This window comes from Triturus cristatus, chromosome 6 (genome assembly GCF_964204655.1).
Source record: "Triturus cristatus chromosome 6, aTriCri1.1, whole genome shotgun sequence".
NCBI lineage: Eukaryota > Metazoa > Chordata > Amphibia > Caudata > Salamandridae > Triturus > Triturus cristatus.
Window position 1 is genome coordinate 221,165,958 of NC_140589.1, and position 15,621 is coordinate 221,181,578.

Sequence of the window (15,621 nt, forward strand, 5' to 3'; positions counted from 1 at the left end):
CTATACTTTATAAAACGTTTTAAACAATTTTTGTAACATGAACTTAGACAATTACATACTAATGTGAAAGTAGAGGAAAATGGTGATCGTAGGCTATTTTTAACCTTAGCCATTTTCATGTAATGATACTTGGTGAAAGTTCCAATTTATTTCCTACATGTAATGTTATTAGAGCATTATATTTAAAATAGATTTAGAGTTTATGTCATTTAAAATTGTTATGCCAACGTGAGGCCTTTTTTCAAATATACTCTTTTTCTAAAGCCAACTTATTCCTTGGCCTAATACAATGGTTATTTTGCAGTGTAGCAAATGTTGCTTTATTTGATCAAGTACATGAGAAACATTTGATGTTTCATAATATTATTTTAGCGTTCACACTGAAATGTACTTTGTGGTAAACAGGTTTTTAGCTACTACCATACAGTACTTTGCAAAGTTTTTCAACATTGTTTGGCCTATGTGGACTTTAAATCTCTTGTTTCACATGACTAGTATGTGAAACTATCTTGTAGTTGCAAATGTCCTAGGTGACATTATGTGAATCTGAACACATGACAATCTTCTGACAGTGGCATGATGTTAAATCATTAGAATTGTACAGAGACTTTGTAAAAGAAGAAACCCCAAAGGAGGGCCATCAAACACAAGCATTTGATTTTTGCCTCATGATGAACGTCATTGTTTTTCCTATTGGAGACCAGAACGCTATGCTGATCGATTTTGATTTTTACTAGTGGACTGCCTTTGCTGATGCTACAGTCGGTAGCTGAAGGACTGAAACCTTTCTTTGTCAAATCATTTCATTTTCCTTATTACTGTTGTCTCAAACTATTGAACTTGTCCATAGTGAATTCGAAATCTGAACCCTTTCCCCTTTTTCTTTAGGATCGTGAGCTGTTTGATAAATGAACTATCCTTTGGCCTTTTGATGGTAGTGGGAATATGTAACTCTGTAAATTGATTTATGCAATAATTATTCTTTGAAGCTTGGCCTAAATGGTTGGCATTATATTGCAAGCTGTGATATTTCTAACTGAATTACTTAAAGGACTCCTGATTGCCATGATTTTTTTTTTTATTACAATAACCAAATTAATTTAATATTTGTCTGAGTCTATTATTGAGTCTTGTTGATTTTTCTAATGAAACTGTGCTATTTCTCCAATGATTTAAGGGCCAGATGTAGGTAAACTCAGTTTTGCGAGTCCTTAATAGCGATTTTTAGCAAATCGCTATTAAGGACTCGCAAAATGGAATGTATGTAGGAATCGCAATAATAATTGCAATTCCTTAATATTCCTTAATTGCAAATTGCAAATTGCGATTCGCACTCAAGGAACACCTTCCCATTCATTCCTATGGGCGTGCCCAATTTCAAGGGCGCAAGGGTTCCAAAAGGACACCCTGTTGCACCCCTGAAATGTGCATTTGTGCACATGTGGCGCACATACATGCCCTAACGGCATGTATGTGTGCCACATGGCACTTTGAAAAAAGCAAAAAAGTGCTTTTTGAAAGGAAATCTCAAATTACCACCAACTTGAAGTTGGTGGAAATTTGCGATTCCTTAAGGCAATATCGGAATGTGCGATGCCTACTAGCTTAGCATTTAGGGAATCGCAAATCGCGATTCTCTAAATGCTTGCGAGTAGGTATTTGCCTTCCTACATTGTGAGTGAGTCTGGGGGTCTCCGTCATGTGAGGAGGCAGGAGCAGACCAAAGGGCCCCTGCAGATCTCATGGCCTCCTGCCTCTGGGGGCCTGGTCCTTAATGGGCCTCAACGTTGTTTGACGTGAGGGGCAGGTGGGAGCGCTGGGTGGGCAGAGGGCCAGTTTGACCATGGTGGAGTTCCAGCCATGCCCACATCTCCGCAGGGGTTCCGAAGAAATGGGTATGCTAGCACTCGAAGACCAAAACGAAAACAGAGAGAGTACTGGAGGCCAAGGTTACATAGTTCTTTTTTAACCTCCCAAAAGGATGCTCTAGACTTCTGGACTTCCAGGGTTCCACAGTTCTCACCTGATGAAGAATGTGGTCCCGGTTCCAAAAGTTAAGTATTCTAACCCCTATAAGGCCCCTGCTCATAAGTGTCTGGAGGAGGCCGCCTGGCCAGCACTCTATGTGCTTGTCCCCCACATACATTGGTGAAAGGCTGGCAGGGTCCACCAGGCACTGGAGCCAAGATTCAACATAGGCGGTGGCATTCAGTCTGTCCACTCCTTCTGGGAGTCCCACCAGTCAGATATTGTTGCAACCAGCTCTGCTCTTTTTTCCCTCTGCACAGTGTGGTCTACCAGCTTTGGGGCAAGGTCCTGCAGCACAGTGGATTGCTGCTGCACCCTGTCCCACAGGTTTCGCTGGTCATCCATGAGGACCCCACGTCCAGCATCAGTGTATCCATATTGAGTTCCAAGGTGGACCGCAAGTCATGTATCTAAGCCAGTATCAGGTCTAGCTTGTCAGCATTGGAGCCTCTTGCTGTTGTTGCAGAAGAGGGTTCTGGAGCGTCCCAAGGTGAGCCCTCCAATGACATGATTTCCTCTATGGCCTGCAGGTTTAGTTGGATGTCATTTTATATCTCATCTGGCTGGCCACGGGTGAAGGAGAGGGCCTAGAAAATACAGGCACATTCTCTCCGGGTACACACCAAACGCACCAAGGACACCCTCCAGTCGCCCCCAAGTAGGGGCAGCATGAGCAGCCACAGATACACTCCCAGCCTCGACTGGCGAGTTGCCTCAACCAGCCGGCAAAGCAGGTTGTCCAGTGAGACAGGGAGGGCTTTGTCAATTGCCAACAGACCTTGTGGGATCTGGGGATTCCCAATATGTTAATTTAGTGAAAGTCTGGTGGTGGAAAGGTGTAGGCTGGGGTGTAAGGCTGCCTTCAGGGTCGTGCCCCCACAGGTTCCGGCGGGTGTCAACAGTGGGAAAGGGCATGGCAGTCTCTAGGACTGTGGTCACCCAGTGCAGGTCCTCAGCCTTGCAGAGAACTAGGGCAGGCAGACCAGTGTCCCCGCTCTCTCCGATGGCTGGTGATGGCAGGGCCACAGAGTGGGCCACCACGGCAGCCATCAACGCTCCTCCAGGGTGTTGCAATGCCGCTGGGTCTGAGCAGGGAGCTCCTCACCAGCTAGGTCGCTCCTGCTGCAGCCTGGGGCATCATTTCAAAGTGGCCAGGGCGGTAAGGTGTTGGTCCAGCCAGGTGCCAGCTACTCCCCTGGCACCACAAAACTGCAGAAAAGGTCAAAGGACACCAGGTTCAGGAGTCAGGAGTGATATTCCTCGGATAGGCTCTAGAGCTCACTCAGCTTGCAGCTGCTATCTTGCGTGGCTTGCCACACCATACATACAAGAAAGGGGTTGAGATAGAACAGAAAGTCATTGGGGCAGGCTGCAGCCCCTTCTCAATAGTTGCTTATGTACTGGAAATGATACATCAGTCTAGCAACACCTAAAAAGAAGAAAGCTGAATGAGAGAACAGAGGTAGTGTAAATAAAACCTCCTGCTGATGGACTGTCTCTCCTCAAAGCTCCTGGCATAGAGAACTGTAATATGTGGACAATAACACATACAAATGAATACACCGGCAGGGGCTCTGAGTCACATCCCTTCAAACATTGGTTCCCGAAAGTGACATTCACATTTTGGATAGGCTGACAAGGCAGCCCTTCTCTATATAGAGTGTACAGCAGGCAATGGAGATTTGCCAGTTTAAGCTGGAGTCTATATCCATTAAGCGTGGGCACTAAGAGGCAGAAGAGACTTTGCTTCTCCATGGCGCACCACACCCTGGCCTTGCATGGAGCAGTTGTGTGTTTTGTAAGCTACGAGGCTGGAGACAGCAGCACAGCCCCCAAAGCATGGAAGGCAACTACAGTAGAAGGTCTGTGAGAAACATGTGAAAATAGTAACTGAATATTTAATTTCTATAATTCACTATAATTTCGGTGCAATGAAGTGCCAAAGAGACTAAAGATAAGTAACATAAGCTTAGCAAATTTCCCAAAGGTACTACGGCCTTCAGAAACCATGGTCTCTGGCAAGCAAATGAAAGAGAAGAGGTTGGGAGAAGAAATTAGGTGTGCGTTGGGGGAAAATGAGAAGGTTAGACAAAGAGGTAAAAAGAGGCTAATAACATAACGGGAGGAAGCATGGAAAAGGGGCGGAGGGAGAATACATACATGAGTAAGGAGGTGTGAGTTAAAAGGTAACAAAAGGGCCATCTGTAGTTGAAGAAGAAATTGGGAAATGAATGAATGACAGAAACAAACATTGCAGTGCCGTTGGTTCTGGAAATATGTTTATGTATTTCTTCATTGATTGGCACATTTTTAAGAGTTGCTCTGCTGATTGGTGAGTGGGAGAATGCAAAAATGAGACAACGTTTGAATTAATGGATAGTTGAGTGAGTGCACACTTGAATAGAAGATGAGTGTCTACGGATAAAATAGTGGGCGAGTGGTCTAGTGCATGTATGAATTAGTACGTGAGTAAAGGACTGCTTGGATAATTGAATGAGTGAATGAGTTCATGGATGGATTGCTGAATGGATGAGTGATTACAACAATGGTTGGCTGGGTGAATAGATAAATGTATGGATGCATAACCTGCTAAGTGATGGATTGATGAATGAGTGACGAATCTGTGTGCATGGATAAAGTGTTAACATGATGAGTGTGTGCATGGATGGCCAAGGTCAAAATGCTGGGGGTGACCTCAGGCCCGTAGACGAAAGGAGGTAGTTTTCTCCACCAGACACTTATCCAGCGATGACTCAGCCACTCACCCTTTCTTCAGTCTATACACTCACTCATCCACCCAATAACCCATGCATGTACTCATGCATTCATGTATCAAAAAAACACACACACACAAATGTGAATCAACAGAAAAGTGTTTTGAGGTATGAAAGAGCCTAATCTTTGCCAATCCTTTTATTGAATGCAGGCAAACAACTGTGCCCGTTCCTCTCTTCACGTCATCTATTTCAATGCAATCACCTGTTATTCAGGACGTAGGTATCCCTGTCGCACACATAGACATTGTTCTATTCACTTGGGTCCTGTACCTGGGAAATGCCCTTGTCAGAGGCTTCACTAGAGACTGTCCAGCGTCCCTTTCAAACATTGATGCAGTGTGTGCAGCTAAAGTGACATACTTTTATGGGAAATATTGCTTTCTCTTGAGAGATGCATTAAAATATGCTTAAAAATTGAAACATACAGAGGGGCCCTTTCTCATGTGCTTTTTGTTCAATCAATATTTGGAGTCCTTTTATAAATTATGTGCGAGGCCAAATTCATCTCTACCATTCAAGCTGCCATGACCTCTTGTTTTTTGCTTAAGATGTGGCTGCGGTTGCTGGAGATACACAGCAGTCACAAGCACATTTCTTCTTGTAGCAGCTAAAGTTGGTCTAGATTCCGGCTATAACCTAAACATTCATAAAAGTATAACATTAACTATTAATCTTAAAAACAAATCTTATTTCCTTGTAACTAATAGTGAGCATTTGAATGTCAGCCTCTTGTGGAATTCTGACAATATTTGGTGTAAGAAAGTGAATTATTAATTATGTTGGAGGAAGTCCATCAAAAGTAATAAAGTCACTATCCTGTTAGGACCAGTCAAAGATTTCAATAATTTAAGCCTGAGCTCAACCCCTTGTAGCTACGGCAGAGAGCAGACAGCCTTAACTTGAAGAAAATGTGTAAAGCATTTAAATGTATCAAAACAGTCAAAGGTCATCCATGACAAATTAAACATAACACTCCAATTTATAAAAAAAAGAAACAAATGAATAAGCAAAATGGCACCAAAAACAACAAAAATACTGTAAGGGGAACCTGATATATATATATATTTTTTAAAGATTTAAGGGGTAAAAGCACCAAGAAAAAACTCTGGGTTTGACTTCCAGAAATTCACCCACCCCACTGTGGAGATGAATATCGGTAAATCAAGGAATTCACAGATGTTTCTAAGTTTCACTTAAGAAAGGGACTTAGTTTCTTTTCAGAAGTATTTTTTTTAACATTCTCCTAAGTCTCAATGCAGAATAGGACTCTGGGCCTGATTTTGATCTTGGTGGCTCTGGTCCCACTGTTGCTTTTCCGTCAGTTTCTCCGTCTGCCTACTAGGCAGTGCGTCTGCTCAGTTTGGATGCTGGAGGGTCTATGGACAATAGTCTGTCGGATTGCCATCACCTCCATCATAATTTTCCTCCTGCGTCAACACCGTCATAGGCACAATCGGCTGTCGGGAGGGAGTCTAGCCAATATTTCCGCTGGGCAAATCACGATATGCCTTCCCACCAACATAACGGTGGCAGGTAAATCTCCACAACTGAGTGAGTGGTCTTGAAGGTATATAAGGTAGAAAATTGCCTTTTTTCTTTTTCCATTTCCGACATGAACCTGATCGTCCAAGTCCTTACGTTGTTGTTGCTACTTGACCGCAAAGCAATTAACTCAGTCAGTCTGGTGTATGTTGTGTAGATTTCGATGTCTGTTTTGTGGCAAGTGTTTTGTATTCGGATGAGTGTGCATGTTTGGTTTTGGTTGGTGTTGTTTTGTGTGCAGGTGTGCCTTTGTGGGAGTGTATTGGTTTGGATGTGTGTGCTGTTGAGGTGGTTGGTGTGGTTGTGGTGAGTGTGTCTTTATGTTTGGCAGTTGCATGTGGCTCTGGTGTACGTTGAGTATGTTTGGGTATGTGCAATTTGGCTGGTGTTTGGTATTCTGGTGAGTGTGTGTGTTTGGTTTTGGTTGTTTTTTGTGTGTAGGTGCACTCTTTTGTGTGAGTGTGTTGGTTTGGATGAGTGTGCTGTTGAGGTGGTTGGTATGCGTGTGTGTGTGGTAGTGGTTGTGGTGCTTGTGGGTGTGCTGGTGATTGTGGATGTGGTGGTGGTAATGGTTTGGTGGTGGTTGTTTGGAGCAAAGGGGATGACTCAGTTCATAGGTTAAATTCTCCCACCAGAAACGGTTAGAATGGGAAAAGGACAGAAGCAGAATAAAGTCAATGAAGGAATTAGCAAAAGCTTCAGTAGGCTGATAGCACACTAACCCACTTTGCAAAATGGTAAAGGAAGAGAGGATGAAAAAATCTAATACTTAATCTAAAGGGAAATCAGCAAGAGAAATTAAAAGTAACAAATATAGCCACCCCACTGCCTCATTGAGAGGATTGAGAACAGAGTCCCTGTAGCTTTAACAGTTTTATGATCCTTGGAGTCCACTTCTTTGTCCTGGATACAAAAGAGAGAGAGCAGATACAGTGTTTTAGGCTCTTCTTAGGTCTCTGACAGCTGGTTCAGTACTCTCCAGATCGTCAACAGGTTCAGGAGTGTTCTGAAGATGATGCATGGAGATGCCACATTTGTGCGTGGCAGATGCTAGTGGGTGGGGGGAAGGACTCCTAGGACACCCAAACCAAATGCGTAAAAGTTGCTGGGGCTAATTCTACCCACTTTGGGCATTTTCAGGATGGCAGAACGAAGTCTTTAACCACACTAAACTTTGGCTCTGAGGGATGGGTGTGTGTGGGGACTATACTATTGTAATCCTAGTATCTTCCTACATCAAACACTAAAATCCAGTTTTAGGCAGTCCCTGTACTCCCAACAAACTCAGAGACAGGCGTCTGGTAGAATGCTAGCTTTCAGCAACCAGACAATAGATACACACAAATTGTTTACGCATTCTGCTTTTGAAGTGCACCCCAAATGTTATGTGTAAACCAAGCAGACCTGTGATACTATAATGTCAAAAGATGTCCACTGTGATAAGGGGCCTGACTGGCTGGGGGGTGCAAAAGAAATTCCTTGCCCAAGCGTCAGCGAACGTGTGGCTATGACATGGGCGGCCTTTTTGAACTGTTTCCAAAGTGTCATATGAAAAAATCCTATCAGACCTGTCAAGCAGTACTTGACACTCCAGCAGGATCTGATACTGTGATGTCAACAAAAGGCCCACTGTGTTGGTAGACAGTCTGGCTGATGGGATATCTGTGTATGACACAGTAGGTTTCAGACCTGACAGACTTGGTGTGGTCTTCCCCCACCTTTTTGCCTACCTCCCTCCGTTTCCTGACCTCATTTTCTATTAGCTTTGGGATTGTTGACCAGTGCTAAAGTGCTTGTGGTGTCTCCCCTAAACATGATAAAATTGGATAACCCCAATTAGCATAAAATGCACTACATGCGCCCAGGGCCTTTAAATTAAATGCTACCGGTAGGCGTAGAGACTTTAGTAGACCTCTAACCATGGCTCAGGCCTGTCATTGCTGAGCATGTATGTGCTGTTTTACGCTCCAACTTCAACCTGGTAAAATCAATCTCTTGCCAGGCCTAAACCTTTCCTTTTTATAAATATGAGTCACTCATAAAGTAGGCTCTATATGACTGACTGGGCAGGGTGCAATGTATTTAAAAGGCAGGACATGCACATTTAAGTTTTACATGTCTTGGTAGTGAAGAACTCCCTATTTTGTTGTTCACTGCTTCAAGGCCTATCTCTCCCATTGGATTACATTGACAGTGTAATTACCAATTGTGAAGAGATAGACTTCTCAGGTCTGATGTCACTAAACTCACAATTTAAAATCACAACTTATGGTGAAGTTGGATTTTAAATTACAGTTTAGCAAATGCCACTTTTAGAAAGTTGGCATTTACTTACTTTAGCTATTTGGTGCTTGCTGGCTGTCTCAGTTCAGTCTGGGTTGGGTGACAGCTGGGATTTGGGTATTCCCCAACCAGCCACACTCAAAGGAAGCTTTGGTGTGTCTTGATGGGCCGTCTTGAGTGATGGGAGGGTGGAGCTGGGCACAGCCTCATACTTACACCTAAATATGCTGTGTTCTGTCTGAGAACGTCAGAGCTTTCTTTGAAGTCTCCCCACTTCAAAGGCACAACTGAGTCTAGGTACTGGACCTCTGACACCATGACTTCAGTACACTCCTGGACCTGTGACCACTGTGCCAGGAAGTAGAACTACAGTATTGCTGGAAGGACTGCCACTCTGCTGGACTTCGTCTTTGCTGGACTCTTGCCTTGCTGAGCTGCCCTGCTGCCTGCTGTTCTCCTGTCTGGGTGAAGAGGACTAGACCTGTGACTCCAAAGGCTTGCTGGCTTGCCTTCTGTTCTAAGTCTGTGGGACATCAAATACTTCAACTCATCCTGCTATAGCACCTGGACTTTCCATGCTGCAAGTCTTGCCCTGCAAAGTGGCCCCATCCCAGTCCTGGGCCCTGGAAATGGGTATAAAGAGCTGCTTCAATCAGAACCCATGGATCCTCATCGGAACTGCCACATCTTTGTCTTAGCGTGAGTCAGAACCAGCGTATCTTCGCCGTTGCATGAAGCGGACCTGGGACATACCCTTGGAACCCGCGCATCGCCTTCAGAATCGACGCATAGCCAACTGCAAGAGCAGCAGCCTCGATGATTCACCGGAGTTGGGTGGAGAAAACCAACACATCTTGTCCACTTCGGCTGCACCTTGCATCTTCGTCAACGGTGACACATCCCGTATCAAGGTACTTTGGTTCAGTGGGCCCAAGTGAGTATTTGGCCTGTGTTCCATCATGGTTGGCCTGAACTTTTGACTTTGCACTGTTCCAGCGCGACTAGATAACTCCTTTAAACGCTTATTGTTTTATATAGCTATTTTAACATTTATTCTTTGAAAAGTCCTATCTCAACTTCTACTTGTTGGATTTTTGTCATGTGGGTCTAGTTTTATGTATAAAACCATGATCTATTTTTCTAACATGGTATGGCGTCTTTTTGTGGTGTTTTTACTCTGTTACTGTTTGAAGTGGTGCACGAATACCTTACAAATTGCCTCATCAGTTAAGCCTGACTGCGCTGTGCCAAGCTATCAGAGGGCGATCACAGGATAATTTAGGGTGTGTTGTGACTCATCTTGTCTAGGATTGTGCTTCCCGCTTGGACAGGGCGCATACCTTTGCAACCAAAAACATATTTTCTAACAGTAGGCCTTTTGCAATTAAGTTTTTGGAACCAGCCCACAGCCCTGACAAAAGGACAACAACACTTACACCCAAGGCCTTGAGTGCCTGTCCTGGGGGCAAGTTCACATCTCATGTATGCATACTGAATGCTAATTACTTGCTGGCAGAAGAGTTAGAGGGAAAGGCAAATTTAGCTTCCAGGGACTTCAGTCAGGGCAAAGGTAACTTTGCAAAAGTCATATTTTTAAAATATTTATTACAAATCCAACTTCACCAGGGCATGTAATCAATAGTCCAAAAATATATATTTTTTTTATAGAGTTTTATTTAGCGGGATCTTGACCTGAAACGAGTATCAGAGTGCTTTACATAGCACCAGTTGCATTACATGAGGACACATTCATTTTTGTTAGGCACAGGGAGATTAAGTGATTTGCCCAGAATCACAGTGTGTTCAGGGTAGTTGCCGAGACTCGAACCCAGTTCCCCAGATTTGAGGTCGACCGCCCTAGCCATTAGGCCAACTCCTTTCCCCAAACTTAAATTGTATCCCAATCCTCTCCTAAGGAACAACCAATCCTGCTACAGTAAAATAGCTTGAATCGAGTAAGGACATTTTTCACATTTACAACTTACATGTTCTACTATTAACTACCATGCACCTTTGCTTATTAGCAATAATGCCTACTTGAGGTGATGTATTATTATTTAAAAAGAAGTTTTAAGAGCATGTCAAAAGAGGTTATTTTGATAGGTCAAATTTTCAGTTTTAAAACTGCATAGCCAGGCTACAATGGTGGGTCTGGGGATGGTGTTCACAGTGCTACTGCAGTGGGTGGCACAATGAATGCTGCAGCCCACAGGTACATTAAATTTACAGGGCCTCGGTACAAGTGGTACCATAAACTAGGCATGTATGTGTAACCTAATGTAGCAATCAGGAGTATGCCAAGTTTACAGACTTGAAAGAAGGAGCACAAGCACTTTATCAATTGTTAGAAAAGAGTTCCACAGCCAGCCAAAATACGGTTGAGTAAAAAAACCTGGGATGACCCAGTGGAAAAGAAACATTTCCAGCAGTCAATAATACACTCAGACTCTGTGGGGAAGTACCCTCACACCCATAACCTCACCTCCATCTTGAACTAAAGAATGAGAGGCTTCTAAAATGGAACCCACTGAACTCATTCCCTCTGCTTTACTCACAATGCATGATGTCATTATGTGTTCAGCATGCAGACCACATAGGTACATACATGCACTTGGGAAATTTGTGTAAGGATCTAAATATCGGAGCTTTACACAAGTGAACTGGTAGGCTACGACTCCTGTGACACAGGTAAAAAGGTCTTGTGGGAAAAACTACCACATATTTAGAAATCAACATATTTTATCATGTTAGAATTTCCATTTAGAACATGTTTAAATGCAAATGAAATGCTGTTTGAGAAATGATTCACAGAAAATGTGTGAATACACCTTAGTAGAGCAAAATAAATAAAAACAAAATATCACAAAGTGACAAATGTAGATGTAAAAGATGTTATTAGAAATATTTAATTTATAATTGCATGTTTTCAAAGAATTTGAACTAAGCAATTATACTATATCCTGTGCAGTGACTAGGCCCAAGCTTTTCTTTTTGACCTTTGCTCATTGTAAAGTATTCTGTGTAACAGCCTAACATTGATGTCATTTTAGAAATATGCTGACTCTAATATTATGATCATTTAGTTCCTCTCACCCCATGTTAGATCATTTCCACTAAGAATAACAGACTAGATGTATGACCCTAAATTGCATGCGCAAACAGGTTAGTGAGTCGTTTGGCATTGCAAAAACAAATAGGGCCATGTACAATTCCTATTTAGCGAGTTGCAATTTATTTGCGACTTGTTAAATAGGAATTGCAACTCGCTATGAGGAAGGGGGGTTTCAAGGGCGTCCCTTCCTAATAGCGACTCTCTACACCATGCATGAATGTTTTGCCACCGCAATTGCGGTTGCAAAACGCTCGCAATTTACCGCTCTCTTCAAGAGAGTGGTAATGCACTCGCAAATGGGAAGGGTTCCCCATGGGACCCGTTCCCCTTTGCAACTGCAAAGGAAAACATTTTTTAGAGGCAGGCAGTATTCTCAGGGACCACTACCTGCCCTTAAAAACATGAAGCAAAAACATTTAATTTTCTTTTTTTTAATGCATCCCGTTTTCCTTTAAGTCCCAGAGATGGATGTCTGCTGCGCCCAGCAGGCCACCATCCCTGGGAGGGCCAGCCATTCCCAATGGGGTCTCAAATTGCAAGTGCCTCATGAATATTCATGAGGTATGCAATTTGCCACCCCATTGGGAATCGCAAACTGTTTCAGACACTGTTGTACAGGGCATTTTGCAAGTCGCAAATTGCGACTTGCATTCGAGTGCAATTTGCGAGTCGCAAATTGTCAAAGTCATACATCTGACCTTTATTGAAACTGTAGAGAGCAAATGGTGATATAGACTTATAAATGTTGCTTCAAATTAGCTTGATATATGTTTTTATATTTGCTGACTAGCCTTTGTTTCTGCAAATTCATAGTGCGTCTTTAAGCTTAAGTTATAGGGTTCTCATGGGAACCTTTCCTCATGTAACAATTATGCTAAGAAAACTGCAGCAATCCAGATGACGAGAATGTAGACTGTGGGAATCAGAAGAAGATGTATCATTTGACTGACCACCACCTTACAAGTAGTTCTGATTGGACATCGAGTGAAGAGGTCTTCGGAAATTGATTCTTGTATGAGAAAGTTATATGATGATTGCTACTAGTTGAACACAACACCTCTCCATTCCCTTTACCCCTCCAGCGGTCCTGCTGCTGGATTTTCCCTCTTCCCAAGACTCTTCTTCATCAAGAGTTGATTCATTTTGAGATATTTTAGAGGTGATTACCTTTATTAATGTGTGATCGATGCTACTCCATAGACCATTATTCTAAATACGGTTGCTAATGCAGTTGCAGGAAACTCGGCAGAGTTTTCCAAAACTACTCTTCATGAGTTTGTCCTTATTATCGCTCTTTTTCCAATTGAACTTTTTAGGGGTTCTAATTTACTAGATTTCTTCATGGAACACGTTTTGCTTGCTGAGTTCAAGTCTCTTCTTTTATTTCTGTAAATTACAAACTGAATAAAGATGTTTTAACCATGTAAATAAAAATAAAAAAGCCTTTAAAACAATCTTAACCTCTCGTCATTGACTCATCATAAATTATAAATGTCCATGATGTTTTGATGACTTTTCTCTTAGGGAGCTCTAATTCTCCTCATGGTGGAAAAGGTCCATTGACCTCTCTGGATTTACAAGGATTCCCCATGGTGATATTTGTAAGTGGGTGTATGTAAAGATCTGAACCATCGTGGAGAGTCCTTCTGAGCTCCAGCAATTGCTAAAATATGCTAAGCTGCCTACCTTACGCTGCATGCTTGAACCCAAGTCAAGGACAGAAGTCTCTTTTCATATAGAGAGCGCGCTTGGTACACCCCTCCAAGGACCACCGTTATGTCAAGGGACAGGTCTAGGCCTTTGTGAGTATGCTGGATAAGCATGTGGTTGGGGCAAACAATTCAAAAACCAGGATACCACATATATGCAGTTGAGAACTCAGGGGGGCAAGACTGTACACCATGCAGGGGACATTACTATCCTAACAATTCCATTTTAAATGAAATTGTTTTGGGATTCTAACTTATTTATTTCTTGAATCTGTTGTTGTTAAGAAGATGTTGTGCATGTACCATGTGTAATTTTCTCAGTGGAAGGCTTTGCTGCTTATGCCAATTTACGTAGATGGAACCAAGGAGTCCTTCCAAAAATCGGTTTGCCTTATGGGAATTAAACATTTTTGGCTTTGTGGGAGCCCCACCTCAGCTCACATCAAGATTACAGCCTACCTTCCTTTAAAGTCACTTACCAGCAAAATATAACAATGTACTATGTTTTAACAAACTTGCTTATCTATACAAAGTTGCCATTTTGTTCGTATTTAAGTTGTACGTATAGTAGACCACACTTGGATGGAGATAAAGAAATTTCCTTCTTTTGGATGAAATGTCAAATCTGGAAGTGACTTCATCTGTTGAATTTCCTTCATCATAGTGATGGGGACACTTCAGAGAAAAATCATGTTCCAAACCTCCACGTACATAGCTATCCATTACCAGGCTTCACTTAAGAGTAAAAATAACAGATTTTCTAAATTTTGTGAGAGCAGTCGCCATCAATGTCAGCATAGTCCTTAGTGGAGGTTACAATACAACCCTTTTCTTAAGGAAATGCATGCTACAAGCACACATTGGAGTCAGTGGCATTCAAGATAGTACTTTTTGTGCTTGACACTAGAAAACAATTGGCTTATCCTGTAGTTCAACGTTACATGACCCTAATAACAAAACAGAGAACGTTTGTAACAACTTGCAGGCATATTGACACACACAGAATCTCAAACTACTCACATTTAAAGTGGATAAAAGTTTTATACTGTGGATTTAAAATACTTTTGACAGACATAAACACAGATAAAATTACGAGCTAGATGGAGTGACTTGTGAGACACTGCTCTGTCTGACCGGTAAAACTATTAAGAAAATGCAGTCCAGCCTCTGCCTCCAGCCCTTTCCTAACCCCCTTGAAAGCTTGCAATGCTCCCCTTTGCACAGCTACATCCTCCACTTTCTTCTGGCGGCCAATCCTAACATCTATCCCCTCACACATACCACCCATATAGAGCAGGTGGTAAATGTGAGCATTAATCTTTATCCTTAGGGAACTGGAAATTCTGTGTGCAGTTTCAGCAGGGAAAAAAAGGGTCTCCGCAGTTATTTCCCATTTTATGGGAATTAACACCTAATAGGTGGATTTAGATATGGAGATACAGGCCGGAATTGTAAATTCCAGACACTTGGTATCTCTACACCTAAGTCCACCCTCCTCGCAATTAAGGCAAAAGATGTAAAGTGCTGTGTAGTATGAAATAACTGCTGTTTTTAACTTAACATTATAATCCAATGTATTTTTTTTATAATTTTCCTTATGTGTTTTATGCAGCTATTAAGTCCTCATGCCATAACTACAATACAACAATTAATTCTCAATTTCTGAGTTGTGTTTAACATAAGAGGGTACATGATGTAAAAGCAGGATGCCAAAACGATTTTTGTGTATCTACTGTCTGGTTGCTAAAAGCTGAGAATTCTACCAGATGCCTGTCTCTGTACTGGAACAGCCTAAAATGTTAGTGCTTCATGTGGGAGGAGACTAAGATTACAGTAGTATAGTTCCCACAAACACCCACCCCTCAGAGCCCAAGTTTAGTGTAGCTAAAGACTCACAGGTCCCAAACTTATACAATTTACATAATCAAAATATGCATCTGATGCACCTCCAAATTTAACATTGCTTACCTTTTAGTGGCCTCAGTACTATAATTGTGCTGATGTATTTCAGACTGTTATTCACAATGCAATCAATGGTAGTCTTGTCGTTGTCACAACTATTGTAGTTGTAGATTGTTTCATAAGACTGTAGTTGTTCTGAAGGTGCATTTACTGTAGAAAAACAGAAATATATTGCTTTTGTTTTTCCGTTCAGCTGTTTAAATGTTGA

The 15,621-nt window shown here is 42.2% G+C and overlaps 1 protein-coding gene across 2 annotated transcripts in view; it reads right to left on the reverse strand.

Moving 5' to 3' along the window:
• Positions 1–15,621, reverse strand: part of LOC146816680 (adhesion G protein-coupled receptor F5-like) — an 873,687-nt gene that overhangs the window by 258,849 nt on the left and 599,217 nt on the right. For both annotated transcript variants that reach the window (XM_085610573.1, XM_085610572.1), the window contains exon 14: positions 15,420–15,563. In XM_085610573.1, the coding sequence (XP_085466699.1) occupies positions 15,420–15,563 (144 nt within the window). The remainder of the gene's footprint in view (positions 1–15,419; positions 15,564–15,621) is intronic.